This window comes from Salvelinus alpinus, chromosome 4 (genome assembly GCF_045679555.1).
Source record: "Salvelinus alpinus chromosome 4, SLU_Salpinus.1, whole genome shotgun sequence".
Taxonomy (NCBI): Eukaryota; Metazoa; Chordata; class Actinopteri; order Salmoniformes; family Salmonidae; genus Salvelinus; species Salvelinus alpinus.
In genome coordinates, this window is record NC_092089.1 from 12,042,624 (window position 1) to 12,059,267 (window position 16,644).

Genomic DNA, 16,644 nt, shown 5'->3' on the forward strand with positions numbered 1-16,644 from the left:
TAATCTGATAGTGGTAGTGGGGTGGTCGATGTCTAGTCTCCCTTGTGGCTCTAATCTTATAGTTGTAGTGGGCTGGTAGATGTCTAGTCTCCCTTATGGCTCTAATCTGATAGTGGTTTTGTGGTGGTTGATGTCTAGTCTCCTTTATGGCTCTAATCTGATAGTGGTAGATATGGTAGATGTCTAGTCTTCTTTGTGGCTCTATTATGATGGTGGTAGTGGGGTTGTAGATATCTAGTATCCCTTATGACTCTAATCTGATAGTGGTAGTGGGGTGGTAGATGTCTAGTCTCCCTTATGGCTCTAATCTGATAGTGGTAGTGGGGTGGTAGATGTCTAGTCTCCTTTATGGTTCTAATATGATTGTGGTAGTGGGGTGGTAGATGTCTAGTCTCCCTTATGACTCTATTCTGATTGTGGGGTGGTAGATGTCTAGTCTCCTTAATGACTCTAATCTGATAGTGGTAGTGGGGTGGTCAATGTCTCGTCTCCTTTATGGCTCTTATCTGATAGTGGTAGTGGGCTGGTAGATGTCTAGTCTCCCTTTTGACTCTAATCTGATAGTGGTAGTGGGGTGCTAGATGTCCAGTCTCCCTTACTGCTCTATTCTGATAGTGGTTTTGTGGTGGTTGATGTCTAGTCTCCTTTATGACTCTAATCTGATAGTGGTAGTGGGGTGGTAGATGTCTAGTCTCCCTTATGGCTCTAATCTGATAGTGGTAGCGGGGTGGTAGATGTCTAGTCTCCTTTATAACTCTAATCTTATAGTGGTAGTGGGTGGTAGATGTCTAGTCTCCCTTGTGTCTCTAATCTAATAGTGGTTTTGTGGAGGTTGATGTCTAGTCTCCTTTATGGCTCTAATCTGATAGTGGTAGATGTGGTAGATGTCTAGTCTCCTTTGTGGCTCTAATATGATGGTGGTAGTGGGGTCGTAGATATATAGTTTCCCTTATGGCTCTAATCTGATAGTGGTAGTGGGTTGGTAGATTTCTAGTCTCCTGTTTGGCTCTAATCTGATAGTGGTAGTGGGGTGGCAGATGCCTACTCTCCCTTATGGCTCTTATCTGATAGTGTTTTGGTAGATGTCCAGTCTCCCTTATGGCTCTAGTCTCCCTTATGGCTCTAATCTGATAGTGGTAGTGGGCTGGTAGATCTCTAGTCTCACTTATGGCTCTAGTATCCCTAATGGCTCTAATCTGATAGTGGTAGTGGGCTGGTAGATCTCTAGTCTCACTTATGGCTCTAGTATCCCTAATGGCTCTAATCTGATAGTGGTAGTGGGCTGGCAGATGCCTACTCTCCCTTGTGGCTCTAATCTGATAGTGGTAGTGGGGTGGTAGATGTCTAGTCTCGCTTGTGTCTCTAATCTGATAGTGGTTTTGTGGTGGTTGATATCTAGTCTCCTTTATGGATCCTATCTGATTGTGGTTGATGTTTAGTCTCCTTTATGGCTCTAATCTTATAGTGGTAGTGGGGTGGTCGATGTCTAGTCTCCCTTGTGGCTCTAATCTTATAGTTGTAGTGGGCTGGAAAATGTCTAGTCTCCCTTATGGCTCTAATCTGATAGTGGTTTTGTGGTGGTTGATGTCTAGTCTCCTTTATGGCTCTAATCTGATAGTGGTAGATGTGGTAGATGTCTCGTCTTCTTTGTGGCTCTATTATGATGGTGGTAGTGGGGTCGTAGATATCTAGTCTCCCTAATGGCTCTAATCTGATAGTAGTTGCGCGCTGTTAGATTTCTAGTCTCCTGGTTGACTCTAATCTGATAGTGGTAGTGGGGTGGCAGATGTCTAGTCTCCCTTATGGCTCTAATCTGATAGTGGTAGTGGGCTGGTAGATGTCTAGTCTCCCTAATTGCTCTAATCTGATAATGGTAGTGGGTTGGTTGATTTCTAGTCTCCCGTATGGCTCTAATCTGATAGTGGTAGTGGAGTGGTAGATGCCTACTCTCCCTTACTGCTCTAATCTGATGGTGGTGTGGTAGATGTCTAGTCTCCCTTATGGCTCTAATCTGATAGTGGTAGTTTGGTGGCAGATGTCTAGTCTCCCTTATGGCTCTATTCTGATTGTGGGGTGGTAGATGTCTAGTCTCCTTAATGACTCTAATCTGATAGTGGTAGTGGGGTGGTAGATGTCTAGTCTCCCTTATGGCTCTAATCTGATAGTGGTAGTGGGGTGGTAGATGTCTAGTCTCCTTTATAACTCTAATCTGATAGTGGTAGTGGGGTGGTAGATGTCTAGTCTCCCTTATGGCTCTAATCTGATAGTGGTAGTGGGGTGGTAGATGTCTAGTCTCCTTTATAACTCTAATCTTATAGTGGTAGTGGGTGGTAGATGTCTAGTCTCCCTTGTGTCTCTAATCTGATAGTGGTTTTGTGGAGGTTGATGTCTAGTCTCCTTTATGGCTCTAATCTGATAGTGGTTTTGTGGTGGTTGATGTCTAGTCTCCTTTATGGCTCTAATCTGATAGAGTTAGATGTGGTAGATGTCTAGTCTCCTTTGTGGCTCTAATATGATGGTGGTAGTGGGGTCGTAGATATCTAGTTTCCCTTATGGCTCTAATCTGATAGTGGTAGTGGGTTGGTAGATTTCTAGTCTCCCTTATGGCTCTAATCTGATAGTGGTAGTGGGCTGGTAGATGACTAGTCTCCCTTATGGCTCTAATTTGTTGGGGTAGTGGGCTGGTAGATGTCTAGTCTCCCTAATGGCTCTAATCTGATAGTGATTGTTCGTTGGTAGATGTCTAGTCTCTTATATAACTCTAATCTGATAGTGGTAGTGGGCTGGTAGATGTCTAGTCTCCTTTATAACTCTAATCTGATAGTGGTAGTGGGGTGGTAGATGTCTAGTCTCCCTTGTGTCTCTAATCTGATAGTGGTTTTGTGGTGGTTGATGTTTAGTCTCCCTAATGGCTCTAATCTGATAGTGGTTGTGGGTTGGTAGATGTCTAGACTCCTTTATGGCTCTATCATGATGGTGGTAGTGGGGTGGTAGATGTCTTGTCTCCCTAATGGCTCTAATCTGATAGTGGTTGTGGGTTGGTAGATGTCTAGACTCCTTTATGGCTCTAATCTGATAGTGGTAGTTGTGGTAGATATCTAGTCTCCCTTATGGCTCTAGTCTCCCTTATGGCTCTATTCTGATAGTGGTAGTGGGCTGGTAGATGTCTAGTCTCCCTTATGGCTCTAATCTGATAGTGGTAGTGGGCTGGTAGACGTCTTGTCTCCCTAATGGCTCTAATCTGATAGTGGTTGTGGGTTGGTACATGTCTAGTCTCTTTTATAACTCTAATCTGATAGTGGTAGTGGGGTGGTAGATGTCTGGTCTCCCTTGTGTCTCTAATCTGATAGTGGTTTTGTGGTGGTTGATGTCTAGTCTCCTTTATGGCTCTAATCTGATAGTGGTAGATGTCTAGTCTCCTTTATGGCTCTAATCTGATAGTGGTAGATGTCTAGTCTCCTTTGTGGCTCTAATCTGATAGTGGTATTGGGCTGGTAGATGTCTAGACTCCTTTATGGCTCTAATCTGATAGTGGTAGATGTGGTAGATATCTAGTCTCCCTTTTGGCTCTAATCTGATAGTGGTAGTGGGCTGGTAGATGTCTATTCTCCCTAATGGCTCTAATCTGATAGTAGTTGTGCGTTGGTAGATTTCTAGTCTCCTGTTTGACTCTAATCTGATAGTGGTAGGGGGGTGGCAGATGCCTATTCTCCTTTATGGCTCTTATCTGATAGTGGTGTGGTAGATGTCTAGTCTCCCTTATTACATTTACATTTAAGTCATTTAGCAGACGCTCTTATCCAGAGCGACTTACAAATTGGATGGCTCTAGTATCCCTAATGGCTCTAATCTGATAGTGGTAGTGGGCTGGCAGATGCCTACTCTCCCTTGTGGCTCTAATCTGATAGTGGTAGTGGGGTGGTAGATGTCTAGTCTCGCTTGTGTCTCTAATCTGATAGTGGTTTTGTGGTGGTTGATATCTAGTCTCCTTTATGGATCTAATCTGATTGTGGTTGATGTTTAGTCTCCTTTATGGCTCTATACTTATAGTGGTAGTGGGGTGGTCAATGTCTAGTCTCCCTTGTGGCTCTAATCTTATAGTTGTAGTGGGCTGGTAGATGTCTACACTCCCTTATGGCTCTAATCTGATAGTGGTTTTGTGGTGGTTGATGTCTAGTCTCCTTTATGGCTCTAATCTGATAGTGGTAGATGTGGTAGATGTCTAGTCTCCTTTGTGGCTCTAATCTGATAGTGGTAGTGGGGTTGTAGATGTCTAGTCTCCCTTATGGCTCTAATCTGATAGTGGTAGATGTGGTAGATGTCTAGTCTCCTTTGTGGCTCTAATATGATAGTGGTAGTGGGGTCGTAGATATCTAGTCTCCCTTATGGCTCTAATCTGATAGTAGTTGCGCGCTGTTAGATTTCTAGTCTCCTGGTTGACTCTAATCTGATAGTAGTAGTGGGGTGGCAGATGTCGAGACTCCCTTGTGGCTCTAATCTGATAGTGGTTTTGTGGTGGTTGATGTCTAGTCTCCCTTATGGCTCTAATCTGATAGTGGTAGTGGGCTGGTAGATGTTTAGTCTCCCTAATTGCTCTATTCTGATAATGGTAGAGGGTTGGTAGATTTCTAGTCTCCCGTATGGCTCTAATCTGATAGTGGTAGTGGAGTGGTAGATGCCTATTCTCCCTTACTGCTCTAATCTGATGGTGGTGTGGTAGATGTCTAGTCTCCCTTGTGGCTCTAATCTGATAGTGGTTTTGTGGTGGTTGATGTCTAGTCTCCTTTATGGCTCTAATCTGATAGTGGTAGATGTGGTTGATGTCTAGTCTCCTTTGTGGCTCTAATATGATGGTGGTAGTGGGGTCGTAGATATCTAGTTTCCCTTATGGCTCTAATCTGATAGTGGTAGTGGGTTGGTAGATTTCTAGTCTCCCTTATGGCTCTAATCTGATAGTGGTAGTGGGCTGGTAGATGACTAGTCTCCCTTATGGCTCTAATTTGTTGGGGTAGTGGGCTGGTAGATGTCTAGTCTCCCTAATGGCTCTAATCTGATAGTGGTTGTGCGTTGGTAGATGTCTAGTCTCTTTTATAACTCTAATCTGATAGTGGTAGTGGGCTGGTAGATGTCTAGTCTCCTTTATAACTCTAATCTGATAGTGGTAGTGGGGTGGTAGATGTCTAGTCTCCCTTGTGTCTCTAATCTGATAGTGGTTTTGTGGTGGTTGATGTCTAGTCTCCTTTATGGCTCTAATCTGATAGTGGTAGATGTGGTAGATGTCTAGTCTCCTTTGTGGCTCTAATCTGATAGTGGTAGTGGGGTGGTAGATGTCTTGTCTCCCTAATGGCTCTAATCTGATAGTGGTTTTGTGGTGGTTGATGTCTAGTCTCCTTTATAACTCTAATCTGATAGTGGTAGTGGGTTGGTAGATTTCTAGTCTCCCTTATGGCTCTAATCTGATAGTGGTTTTGTGGTGGTTGATGTCTAGTCTCCTTTATAACTCTAATCTGATAGTGGTTTTGTGGTGGTTGATGTCTAGTCTCCTTTATGGCTCTAATCTGATAGTGGTAGATGTGGTAGATGTCTAGTCTCCTTTGTGGCTCTATCATGATGGTGGTAGTGGGGTCGTAGATATCTAGTCTCCCTTATGGCTCTAATCTGATAGTGGTAGTGGGCTGGTAGATGTCTTGTCTCCCTAATGGCTCTAATCTGATAGTGGTTTTGTGGTGGTTGATGTCTAGTCTCCTTTATAACTCTAATCTGATATTGGTAGATGTGGTAGATGTCTAGTCTCCTTTGTGGCTCTAATCTGATAGTGGTATTGGGTTTGTAGATGTCTAGACTCTTTTATGGCTCTAATCTGATAGTGGTAGATATCTAGTCTCCCTTATGGCTCTAGTCTCCCTTATGGCTCTATTCTGATAGTGGTAGTGGGCTGGTAGATGTCTAGTCTCCCTTATGGCTCTAATCTGATAGTGGTAGTGGGCTGGTAGATGTCTAGTCTCTTTTATAACTCTAATCTGATAGTGGTAGTGGGGTGGTAGATGTCTAGTCTCCCTTGTGTCTCTAATCTGATAGTGGTTTTGTGGTGGTTGATGTCTAGTCTCCTTTATGGCTCTAATCTGATAGTGGTAGATGTCTAGTCTCCTTTATGGCTCTAATCTGATAGTGGTAGATGTCTAGTCTCCTTTATGGCTCTAATCTGATAGTGGTAGATGTCTAGACTCCTTTATGCCTCTAATCTGATAGTGGTAGTGGGGTGATAGATGTCTAGTCTCCCTTATGGCTCTAATCTGATAGTGGTAGTGGGCTGGTAGATGTCTAGTCTCCCTAATGGCTCTAATCTGATAGTGGTTGTGCGTTGGTAGATTTCTAGTCTCCTGTTTGACTCTAATCTGATAGTGGTAGTGGGGTGGCAGATGCCTACTCTCCTTTATGGCTCTTATCTGATAGTGGTGTGGTAGATGTCTAGTCTCCCTTATGGCTCTAGTATCCCTAATGGCTCTAATCTGATAGTGGTAGTGGGCTGGCAGATGCCTACTCTCCCTTGTGGCTCTAATCTGATAGTGGTAGTGGGGTGATAGATGTCTAGTCTCCCTTATGGCTCTAATCTGATAGTGGTAGTGGGGTGGTAGATATCTAGTCTCCTTTATGGCTCTAATCTGATTGTGGTTGATGTCTAGTCTCCTTTATGGCTCTAATCTGATAGTGGTAGTGGGGTGGTAGATGTCTAGACTCCCTTATGGCTCTAATCTGATAGTGGTTTTGTGGTGGTTGATGTCTAGTCTCCTTTATGGCTCTAATCTGATAGTGGTTTTGTGGTGGTTGATGTCTAGTCTCCCTAATGGCTCTAATCTGATAGTGGTAGTGGGGTGGTAGATGTCTAGTCTCCCTTGTGTCTCTAATCTGATAGTGGTTTTGTGGTGGTTGATGTCTAGTCTCCTTTATGGCTCTAATCTGATAGTGGTAGATATGGTAGATGTCTAGTCTCCTTTATGGCTCTAATCTGATAGTGGTAGATATGGTAGATGTCTAGTCTCCTTTGTGGCTCTAATCTGATAGTGGTAGATGTGGTTGATGTCTAGTCTCCTTTGTGGCTCTATTATGATAGTGGTAGTGGGGTCGTAGATATCTAGTCTCCCTTATGGCTCTAATCTGATAGTAGTTGCGCGCTGTTAGATTTCTAGTCTCCTGGTTGACTCTAATCTGATAGTGGTAGTGGGGTGGCAGATGTCGAGACTCCCTTGTGGCTCTAATCTGATAGTGGTTTTGTGGTGGTTGATGTCTAGTCTCCCTTATGGCTCTAATCTGATAGTGGTAGTGGGCTGGTAGATGTCTAGTCTCCCTAATTGCTCTATTCTGATAATGGTAGTGGGTTGGTAGATTTCTAGTCTCCCGTATGGCTCTAATCTGATAGTGGTAGTGGAGTGGTAGATGCCTATTCTCCCTTACTGCTCTAATCTGATGGTGCTGTGGTAGATGTCCAGTCTCCCTTGTGGCTCTAATCTGATAGTGGTTTTGTGGTGGTTGATGTCTAGTCTCCTTTATGGCTCTAATCTGATAGTGGTAGATGTGGTTGATGTCTAGTCTCCTTTATGGCTCTAATCTGATAGTGGTCGATGTCTAGTCTCCCATATGACTCTAATCTGATAGTTGTATTGGGCTGGTAGATGTCTAGTATCCCTTATGGCTCTAATCTGATAGTGGTAGATGTCTAGTCTCACTTATGGCTCTAATCTGATAGTGGTAGTGGGGTGGTAGATGTCTAGTCTCCTTTATGGTTCTAATCTGATTGTGGTAGTGGAGTGGTAGATATCTAGTCTCCCTTATGGCTCTAATCTGATAGTGGTAGTGGGGTGGTTGATGTCTAGTCTCCTTTATGACTCTACTCTGATAGTGGTAGTGGAGTGGTAGATGTCTAGTCTCCCTAATGGCTCTAATCTGATGGTGGTTGTGGGATGGTAGATGTCTAGTCTCCCTTATGGCTCAAATCTGATAGAGAAATGGTTGATGTCTAGTCTCCTTTATGGCTCTAATCTGATAGTGGTAGTGGGTTGGTCAATGTCTAGTCTCCTTTATGGCTCTAATCTGGTAGAGGTAGTGGGGTGGTAGATTTCTAGTCTCCCTTATTGCTCTAATCTGATAGTGGTTGTGGGGTGGTCAATGTGTAGTCTCCCTAATGGCTCTAATCTGATAGTGGTTGATGTCTAGTCCCTAACTGGCTCTAATCTGATAGTGGTAGTGGGGTCGTAGATATAGAGTGTCCCTTATGGCTCTAATCTGATAGTGGTAGATATCTAGTGTCCTTAATGACTCTAATCTGATAGTTGTAGTGGGGTGGTAGATGTCTAGTCTCCCTGATGGCTGTAATCTGATATGGGTTTTGTGGTGGTAGATGTCTAGTCTCCTTTATGACTCTACTCTGATAGTGGTAGTGGGGTGCTAGATGTCTAGTCTCCCTTATGGCTCTAATCTGATAGAGAGATGGTTGATGTCAAGTCTCCCTTATGGCTCTAATCTGATAGTGGTAGTGGGTTGGTCAATGTCTAGTCTCCCTTATGGCTCTAATCTGATAGTGGTAGATGTCTAGTCTCCCTTATGGCTCTAATTTGATTGTGGTAGTGGGGTGGTAGATGTCTAGTCTCTTTTTTGTCTCTAATCTGATAGTGGTAGATGTCTAGTCTCCTTTATAGTGGTAGTGGGTTGGTCAATGTCTAGTCTCCCTTATGGCTCTAATCTGATAGTGGTAGATGTCTAGTCTCCCTTATGGCTCTAATTTGATTGTGGTAGTGGGGTGGTAGATGTCTAGTCTCCTTAATGACTCTAATCTGATAGTGGTAGTTTGGTGGCAGATGTCTAGTCTCCCTTATGGCTCTATTCTGATTGTGGGGTGGTAGATGTCTAGTCTCCTTAATGGCTCTAATCTGATAGTGGTAGTGGGGTGGTAGATGTCTAGTCTCCCTTATGGCTCTAATCTGATAGTGGTAGTGGGGTGGTAGATGTCTAGTCTCCTTTATGGTTCTAATATGATTGTGGTAGTGGGGTGGTAGATGTCTAGTCTCCCTTATGACTCTATTCTGATTGTGGGGTGGTAGATGTCTAGTCTCCTTAATGACTCTAATCTGAAAGTGGTAGTGGGGTGGTCAATGTCTCGTCTCCTTTATGGCTCTTATCTGATAGTGGTAGTGGGCTGGTAGATGTCTAGTCTCCCTTTTGACTCTAATCTGATAGTGGTAGTGGGGTGCTAGATGTCCAGTCTCCCTTACTGCTCTATTCTGATAGTGGTTTTGTGGTGGTAGATGTCTAGTCTCCTTTATGGTTCTAATCTGATTGTGGTAGTGGGGTGGTAGATGTCTAGTGTCCTTTATGGCTCTAATCTGATAGTGGTAGTGGGGTGGTAGATGTCTTGTCTCCTTTATGGCTCTAATCTGATAGTGGGGTTGTAGATATCTTGTCTCCCTTATTGCTCTAATCTGATAGTGATCACAGACACAGACAGACAGACAGACAGACAGACAGACAGACAGACAGACAGACAGACAGACAGACAGACAGACAGACAGACAGACAGACAGACAGACAGACAGACAGACAGACAGACAGACAGACAGACAGACAGACAGACAGACAGACAGACAGACAGACAGACAGACAGACAGACAGAAGTCAGCTCTGTCAGTAGCAGGTTAAATTTAGAATGGATTTGTTTTGTTTTTGTTAATGCAACAAATGTTGCATTATAGGGTTAAGACCTCATCCCTAACAGATAGGGTTAAGACCTCATCCCTATCACATAGGGCTAAGACCTCATCCCTAACACATATGGTTAAGACCTCATCCCTATCACATAGGGTTAAGACCTCATCCCTAACACATAGGGTTAAGACCTCATCCCTAACACATCGGGTTAAGACCTCATCCCTAACAGATAGGGTTAAGACCTCATCCCTAACAGGTAGGGTTAAGACCTCATCCCTAACACATAGGGTTAAGACCTCATCCCTAACACATAGGGTTAAGACCTCATCCCTAACACGTAGGGTTAAGACCTCATCCCTAACACATAGGGTTAAGACCTCATCCCTAACAGTTAGGGTTAAGACCTCATCCCTAACACATAGGGTTAAGACTTCATCCCTAACACATATGGTTAAGACCTCATCCCTAACACATATGGTTAAGACCTCATCCCTAACACATAGGGTTAAGACCTCATCCCTAACACATAGGGTTTAGACCTCATCCCTAACACTTCGGGTTAAGACCTCATCCCTAACACATAGGGTTAAGACCTCATCCCTAACACATAGGGTTAAGACCTCATCCCTAACACATAGGGTTAAGACCTCATCCCTAACACATAGGGTTAAGACCTCATCCCTAACACATAGGGTTTAGACCTCATCCCTAACACTTCGGGTTAAGACCTCATCCCTAACACTTCGGGTTAAGACCTCATCCCTAACACATAGGGTTAAGACCTCATCCCTAACACATAGGGTTAAGACCTCATCCCTAACACTTCGGGTTAAGACCTCATCCCTAACACATAGGGTTAAGACCTCATCCCTAACACATAGGGTTAAGACCTCATCCCTAACACATAGGGTTAAGACCTCATCCCTAACACATAGGGTTAAGACCTCATCCCTAACAGGTAGGGTTAAGACCTCATCCCTAACACATAGGGTTAAGACCTCATCCCTAACAGATAGGGTTAAGACCTCATCCCTAACACATAGGGTTAAGACCTCATCCCTAACACATAGGGTTAAGACCTCATCCCTAACACATAGGGTTAAGACCTCATCCCTAACACATAGGGTTAAGACCTCATCCCTAACACATATGGTTAAGACCTCATCCCTAACACATAGGGTTAAGACCTCATCCCTAACACATAGGGTTAAGACCTCATCCCTAACACATAGGGTTAAGACCTCATCCCTAACACATAGGGTTAAGACCTCATCCCTAACACATAGGGTTAAGACCTCATCCCTAACACATCGGGCTAAGACCTCATCCTTAACAGGTAGGGTTAAGACCTCATCCCTAACACATAGGGTTAAGACCTCATCCCTAACACATAGGGTTAAGACCTCATCCCTAACACATAGGGTTAAGACCTCATCCCTAACACATAGGGTTAAGACCTCATCCCTAACACATAGGGTTAAGACTTATTGGAATGGCCCATTGTTTTGAGCAGTGTTTATATTCCCCCACTGTTAAGAGGAGTCGTAGCCTATAGCACCTCTCCATCCTGCTAACCAGTCACAGTCACTTGATCAGTTAATTAGCTAGCTGTAATTGCTGTCTCTGTCCAGAAAGGATATTTTCCTGCTAACTCATTTAATGGGACTTTAAGTCCACCACACTCAGTATGTTCTGAAGCAGGACATTGTTCCCACGCCTCAATCAATAAGGCGTCGTCCCAAATGGCACCCTATTCCCTACATATAGTGTGCACTACATTTAACAAGAGCATCGGGTGCTATTTAGGATTTAGTTAATGTCTTTACCACAGGAGGTTGGTGGCACCTTAATTGGGGAGGACGGGCTCGTGGTAACGGCTGTTAATGAGTGGAATGGTAGCAAACATGTTTTCAATGTGTTTGACGCCATTTTTCCATTCACGTCGTTCCAGCCATTATTATGAGCCATCCTCCCCCCAGCAGCCTCCACTGATTGGTTCCAGCCATTATTATGAGCCGTCCTCCCCTCAGCAGCCTCCACTGATTGGTTCCAGCCATTATTATGAGCCGTCCTCCCCTCAGCAGCCTCCTCTGATTGGTTAAAGCCATTATTATGAGCCGTCCTCCCCTCAGCAGCCTCCACTGATTGGTTCCAGCCATTATTATGAGCCGTCCTCCCCTCAGCAGCCTCCTCTGATTGGTTCCAGCCATTATTATGAGCTGTCCTCCCCTCAGCAGCCTCCACTGATTGGTTCCAGCCATTATTATGAGCCGTCCTCCCCTCAGCAGCCTCCTCTGATTGGTTCCAGCCATTATTATGAGCCGTCCTCCCCTCAGCAGCCTCCTCTGATTGGTTAAAGCCATTATTATGAGCCGTCCTCCCCTCAGCAGCCTCCTCTGATTGGTTCCAGCCATTATTATGAGCCGTCCTCCCCTCAGCAGCCTCCTCTGATTGGTTCCAGCCGTTATTATGAGCCGTCCTCCCCTCAGCAGCCTCCTCTGATTGGTTCCAGCCATTATTATGAGCCGTCCTCCCCTCAGCAGCCTCCTCTGATTGGTTAAAGCCATTATTATGAGCCGTCCTCCCCTCAGCAGGCTCCTCTGATTGGTTCCAGCCGTTATTATGAGCTGTCCTCCCCTCAACAGCCCCCACTGGTCTTTACAATGCAGAGGAATGAGAATATGTCACTGTGTGACACTATGGCTGGTTTCCAGAAACACTTACTAGTTGACATGCCGACGTGTTGTTTTCTGAGTTTTGTGTATGTCCTTGTGTGTGTGTGTGCTTGTGTGTGTGTGTGCTTGTGTGTGTATGTGCTAGAGTGTGTGAATGTGTGGTCTCCACGTGTGCAGCCATAATGTGAGAGTGTGTGTCCTTGTGTCTGTGGTCTCTAGGATGGTCTCCATAATGTATGTTGTCTCTAGGATGGTCTCCATAATGTATGTGGTCTCTGGGACGGTCTCCATAATGTGTGTTGTCTCTAGGACGGTCTCCATAATGTGTGTGGTCTCTAGGATGGTCTCTATAATGTGTGTTGTCTCTAGGATGGTCTCCATAATGTGTGTTGTCTCTGGGATGGTCTCCATAATGTATGTTGTCTCTAGGATGGTCTCCATAATGTGTGTTGTCTCTAGGATGGTCTCCATAATGTATGTGGTCTCTAGGATGGTCTCCATAATGTATGTTGTCTCTAAGATGGTCTCCATAATGTATGTGGTCTCTAGGATGGTCTCCATAATGTGTGTGGTCTCTAGGATGGTCTCCATAATGTATGTTGTCTCTAAGATGGTCTCCATAATGTATGTGGTCTCTAGGATGGTCTCCATAATGTGTGTTGTCTCTAGGATGGTCTCCATAATGTGTGTTGTCTCTAGGATGGTCTCCATAATGTATGTTGTCTCTAGGATGGTCTCCATAATGTGTGTTGTCTCTAGGATGGTCTCCATAATGTGTGTGGTCTCTAGGATGGTCTCCATAATGTATGTTGTCTCTGGGATGGTCTCCATAATGTATGTTGTCTCTGGGACGGTCTCCATAATGTGTGTTGTCTCTAGGATGGTCTCCATAATGTATGTGGTCTCTAGGTTGGTCTCCATAATGTGTGTGGTCTCTAGGATGGTCTCCATAATGTATGTTGTCTCTAGGATGGTCTCCATAATGTGTGTTGTCTCTAGGATGGTCTCCATAATGTGTGTTGTCTCTAGGATGGTCTCCATAATGTATGTTGTCTCTGGGATGGTCTCCATAATGTGTGTTGTCTCTAGGATGGTCTCCATAATGTATGTTGTCTCTGGGACGGTCTCCATAATGATACAACCTGTGTTTCCCTCTCTGTCTCCTCCTCCACTCTATAATTCTCTGGGACAGTCTCCATAATGATACAACCTGTGTTTCCCTCTCTGTCTCCTCCTCCACTCTATAATTCTCTGGGACAGTCTCCATAATGATACAACCTGTGTTTCCCCTCTCTGTCTCCTCCTCCACTCTATAATTCTCTAGGACGGTCTCCATAATGATACAACCTGTGTTCCCCTCTCTGTCTCCTCCTCCACTCTATAATTCTCTAGGACGGTCTCCATAATGATACAACCTGTGTTTCCCTCTCTGTCTCCTCCTCCACTCTATAATTCTCTGGGACGGTCTCCATAATGATACAACCTGTGTTTCCCTCTCTGTCTCCTCCTCCACTCTATAATTCTCTGGGACAGTCTCCATAATGATAGAACCTGTGTTTCCCTCTCTGTCTCCTCCTCCACTCTATAATTCTCTGGGACAGTCTCCATAATGATACAACCTGTGTTTCCCTCTCTGTCTCCTCCTCCACTCTATAATTCTCTGGGACGGTCTCCATAATGATACAACCTGTGTTTCCCTCTCTGTCTCCTCCTCCACTCTATAATTCTCTGGGACGGTCTCCATAATGATACAACCTGTGTTTCCCTCTCTGTCTCCTCCTCCACTCTATAATTCTCTGGGACAGTCTCCATAATGATACAACCTGTGTTCCCCTCTCTGTCTCCTCCTCCACTCTATAATTCTCTGGGACGGTCTCCATAATGATACAACCTGTGTTTCCCCTCTCTGTCTCCTCCTCCACTCTATAATTCTCTGGGACAGTCTCCATAATGATACAACCTGTGTTTCCCCTCTCTGTCTCCTCCTCCACTCTATAATTCTCTGGGACAGTCTCCATAATGATACAACCTGTGTTTCCCCTCTCTGTCTCCTCCTCCACTCTATAATTCTCTGGGACAGTCTCCATAATGATACAACCTGTGTTCCCCTCTCTGTCTCCTCCTCCACTCTATAATTCTCTGGGACGGTCTCCATAATGATACAACCTGTGTTCCCCTCTCTGTCTCCTCCTCCACTCTATAATTCTCTGGCAGGTTTTGATCTGTCTCACTGCGAGGAACCCGGGGTGCCTCAGTTTGGGTTCAAGGTCAGCGACCAGGGGCACTTCGCTGGCAGTGCCGTCACGTACGGCTGTGACCAAGGTTATTCCCTGCACGGAAGTGGCATACTCAAGTGCATGACCCGAGAGAGAAGAGCGTGGGACAACCACCTCCCCTCATGCATAGGTAATCCTTCCTTGTCCCCCTCTTTCTTAACAATCTCTCTCTCTCTCTCTCTCTCTCTCTCTCTCTCTCTCTCTCTCTCTCTCTCTCCCTCTCTCCCTGTCTGTCTCTCTGTCTCTCTCTCCCTCTCTCCCTGTCTGTCTCTCTGTCTCTCTCTCTGTCTCTCTGTCTCTCTGTCTCTCTGTCGCTCTGTCTCTCTGTCTGTCTCTCTGTCTGTCTCTCTGTCTCTCTCTCTGTCTCTCTCTCTGTCTCTCTCTCTAACTCTCTCTCTCTCTAACTCTCTCTCTCTCTCTCTAACTCTCTCTCTCTCTCTCTAACTCTCTCTCTCTCTCTCTCTCTCTCTCTCTCTGTCTATCTGTCTCTCTCTCGTTCTCTCTCTCTCTCTCTCTCCCCCCCTGTCTCTCCCCCTCTGTCTCTCTAACTCTCTAACTCTCTAACTCTCTAACTCCCTGTCTGTCTCTCTCTCTCTCTCTCTCTCTCTCTCTCTCTCTGTCTCTCTGTCTCTCTGTCTCTCTCTCTCCCTCCCTCCCCCTGCATCCTTTTCTCTGGCAGCCCATTATAGTATACAGTCCAATCAGACAGTCAACATTGCTGAGCTCAGTGTTAATCCCAGGGATTTAGTCCTACATGATTTCCACTTAATTGGACTGTTGGAAAGACGTTCCGCTTTTCATTTAGTTGGAGAAGACAAATAGCTCTTATGTTTTGTTCAGAATAATTGATCCTTGAGAATGGGGGTGATGCCAGTTGATTCTTTATGTTAAGTGGTCTTGATGCCAGTTGATTCTTTATGTTAAGTGGTCTTGATGCCAGTTGATTCTTTATGTTAAGTGGTATTGATGCCAGTTGATTCTTTATGGTAAGTGGTATTGATGCCAGTTGATTCTTTATGTTAAGTGATCTTGATGCCAGTTGATTCTTTATGTTAAGTGGTCTTGATGCCAGTTGATTCTTTATGTTAAGTGGTCTAGATGCCAGTTGATTCTTTATGTTAAGTGGTCTTGATGCCAGTTGATTCTTTATGTTAAGTGGTCTTGATGCCAGTTGATTCTTTATGTTAAGTGGTCTAGATGCCAGCAATTTGTTTTTAACGTTAAGTAAGAACATTGTGCTGTATTGTATTGTAGTGATTTCAAATAATTAACTCATCACATTTGATTATTTATTTCCTTTTGAGTGATTGAAAACATTTAAATGTCTCTTTTTGATTTTGAGGGAGGGAGGGAGGGAGGGAGGGAGGGAGGGAGGGAGGGAGGGAGGGAGAGAGAGAGAGACAGATTAAATGTCTCTTTTTAGTAGCTCATTGATTAATGCACGTCTATCCAAATCATCCATTTTGTTTGCCATTTTCCATCCTTTCCATCAGTGATCAGTGTTAGATGTGTAGATTGCTGCGTTAGGTTCCGTGTTAGATGTGTAGATTGCTGCGTTAGGTTCCGTGTTAGATGTGTAGATTGCTGCGTTAGGTTCCGTGTTAGATGTGTAGATTGCTGCATTAGGTTCCGTGTTAGATGTGTAGATTGCTGCGTTAGGTTCCGTGTTAGATGTGTAGATTGCTGCGTTAGGTTCCGTGTTAGATGTGTAGATTGCTGCGTTAGGTTCCGTGTTAGATGTGTAGATTGCTGCGTTAGGTTCCGTGTTAGATGTGTAGATTGCTGCGTTAGGTTCCGTGTTAGATGTGTAGATCGCTGCATTAGGTTCCGTCCATGCGAAGGCAAGGTGGACAAACTGCTGAAGTTATTCACTGCAATTAGCTTGAATCGAGCAGGTGTAGGGAAGCTGTGTACCTGCGGAGTCTTGTGCTGATAGATTATGGTAAAAATGGACATAAACATTCTGCAGGTGTAGCTACAGAATGGCTTTATAA

At 44.5% G+C, this 16,644-nt stretch overlaps 1 protein-coding gene across 1 annotated transcript in view; it reads left to right on the forward strand.

Moving 5' to 3' along the window:
- The window catches only part of LOC139572868 (CUB and sushi domain-containing protein 3-like), a 1,528,140-nt gene that overhangs the window by 1,117,187 nt on the left and 394,309 nt on the right, over positions 1–16,644 (forward strand). Inside the window, exon 25 of the mRNA XM_071395690.1 lies at positions 14,589–14,780. Coding sequence (XP_071251791.1) covers positions 14,589–14,780 — 192 coding nt within the window. The remainder of the gene's footprint in view (positions 1–14,588; positions 14,781–16,644) is intronic.